This window comes from Notothenia coriiceps, unplaced genomic scaffold (genome assembly GCF_000735185.1).
Source record: "Notothenia coriiceps isolate Sejong01 unplaced genomic scaffold, NC01 NC01_scaffold00026610, whole genome shotgun sequence".
In the NCBI taxonomy this organism is placed as follows: Eukaryota; Metazoa; Chordata; class Actinopteri; order Perciformes; family Nototheniidae; genus Notothenia; species Notothenia coriiceps.
Genome location: NW_011359311.1, coordinates 774 through 3,075, shown reverse-complemented (window position 1 = coordinate 3,075; position 2,302 = coordinate 774). Strand labels below are relative to the sequence as shown.

Genomic DNA, 2,302 nt, shown 5'->3' with positions numbered 1-2,302 from the left:
TTGGATACAGTGTAGATTGCGGTAGTTTTTATTGCTCCCCATCAGCAACAGTTCAGATTAGTCATACTACTCAGTCAGTGTTAGTTGACTCTTTGGAGCCAGAATAGACTCTTTGCTATCCTGGCTCCAAAATGGTAGAATGAGCTCCGTATCGATATTAGGAAAGAAGAAAGTCTAAAATCCCACTTGTTTCCTATGCATCTTGGCCAATAAAAAAAAGAACGTAGCACTTTGGACAGTTGTGCTAATTCGAAGCCAATGCAGAAGCACTTACAAACCTGGTTTGGTTTGTTGGAGTCTAATGTACTTGCAAGATCTTGCTGCTTTTAGTTTGTATCTTCATATCATCTTGGATAAAAGTGTCAGCTGAATTAGATGTAATGTAACTATTATCAAAGTGTATTGATGAGGAAAACACACTTACTTTTTGTTGGCGATCACATAAATGCAGGGGTTGTAAAAGGTGGAGGACTTGGCGAAGAGTGGAGCGATGATGGCCATGGCGGCAGGGATTCTCTTTGGGTCACCAAATGAAGCCCATAGACACACGATGGAGTACGGAGACCAGGCCACCAGGAACATGACGATCATTACTATCGACATCTGTCAAACACAAACACACCAACATAGTCTCAATATGAGAGTCAGGACAGTGTAGGCCTATATAATACATTATTCCAATACTAAAGTCCAATAGAGTGCTGCAGTGATGACATCTTTTTATAGGTTGACCCGATGGTTAGCATTGCAAGCGCTCCCACGACAACAATCAAAGGGGTTTTTCAATTCGATTTCAGAATATTGCAGAAATTAGCTCTGTGGTAGACACATTTTTATGATAATTACACAGTTACTTTTGTTCAGCAGGATAATCTCCACATATTAACACCACTTCTATATATTTGAAGCATAAATACAGTTGTCAGAAATTAGCTTCAAACAAACTACATCATGATCGTTTTGCCTTCACATCACCACTGCTAAGCTAAAGGGGGCTAATGTTCGGTGGACTGTCAGTACTCTTATACTCTTATATAGGAGGCGTGTGGTGCAGTGGATTGTGCGTTGGTGTTCGGATCAGGGGGTCAAAGGTTCAAACCCCACTACAGTAAGCATGTCGTTGTGTCCCTGGGCAAGACACTTCACCCCAAATTGTTCCTGTGTGGATTGTCCACAGTATTGAGTATGTAAGTCGCTTTGGATAAAAGCGTCTAACAAGTGACATGTAATGTAATGTAATATAGTCACGGTTGAAAAACCAACGATGTTAAGACTCAGAAAATCTTCAGACATTCAACAGTATTACTGAAATATTTTTGGTTGTGGGACAAAACTAAATAATATTTTAAGCTTGTGTTAACCACAGACCTTATTTCACGCATCTAACAATAAACACATTAAACAAATTGTTGACTTCGAAACATGGGACAGGCAGTACATAAAGGATAATGTAAACGCCGACCATATTACGTCCAAAACAGTCGGGCATCATTTCTGGGTTTTAGGACACTTTCTTGCACCACTCTATGTTTAATAATTGTAATAACATGTATAGGATGGAACTAGTGTATGTCAAATCAGTTTCTAAAAATAGATTTTTGGACAAAGTTACCCTTATAAAATGAGTCGATTCTCTGCTTGTCAAGATTAAAATGTAATACAGATGCAAGGGTGAAATAAGCCTGAATCCAGGGGACACATTCCCGATGCAATATCATGCTGTTGAAAACTGTACAAAGGAAGCTTTTTACAAGTATCATATGCAGGGAAGAAAATGAATTGACTTTTAACCACTTTTTAAAACAGAAAAGTTAAACTGATGCTATGCTATGCTAACCTAGCAGAGTGAAGAAAGAAGAGTGAGTCAGATGGCTCAGTGGGGCGCAGTGTTCACCTTGGTGACGTCCATCTGATCGGTCCAGTCCATGTTGATGCTGTCCAGTCCGTTGCTGGCTTTGTATCTCTTCATAGTGACGGACACGTTGTAGTAGCAGTACAACATGATGGACAGAGGCAGTATGAAGTTCACAGCAATCACAGCCATGGTGTAAGAGATGAAGGAGCTGTGGAGGAAAAGCTAAGTTAGTTTTATCATATGACGGACTTTGACTTGTAATAGAATATCTTTAGACAATGTCTTTTATGCATAAATATGTGTCCCCGGTGCGTCGGGGAAATCACGCAGCGTCAGAAAATAAAACCCTTTCTCTTTTCCTCCGTACCCAAATCTTTTAAAAACGGGGGTACAACGAGCGGATAAAGATTTGCTTTCAAATCGGCGGCGGACCCACAGAGAGTTGCT

At 40.1% G+C, this 2,302-nt stretch overlaps 1 protein-coding gene across 1 annotated transcript; it reads right to left on the bottom strand.

Moving 5' to 3' along the window:
* Positions 1 to 424: 424 nt before the first annotated feature.
* On the bottom strand, positions 425 to 2,057 carry LOC104957233 (visual pigment-like receptor peropsin; the record flags this gene model as incomplete). The annotated part of the gene is made up of 2 exons (XM_010784836.1): positions 1,895 to 2,057; positions 425 to 603 (listed from the first exon to the last, which is right to left on the bottom strand). Coding segments are annotated over exons 1-2 (329 nt in total), but the record flags the coding sequence as incomplete, so codon positions are not given.
* Between the last annotated feature and the right edge of the window lie 245 nt (positions 2,058 to 2,302).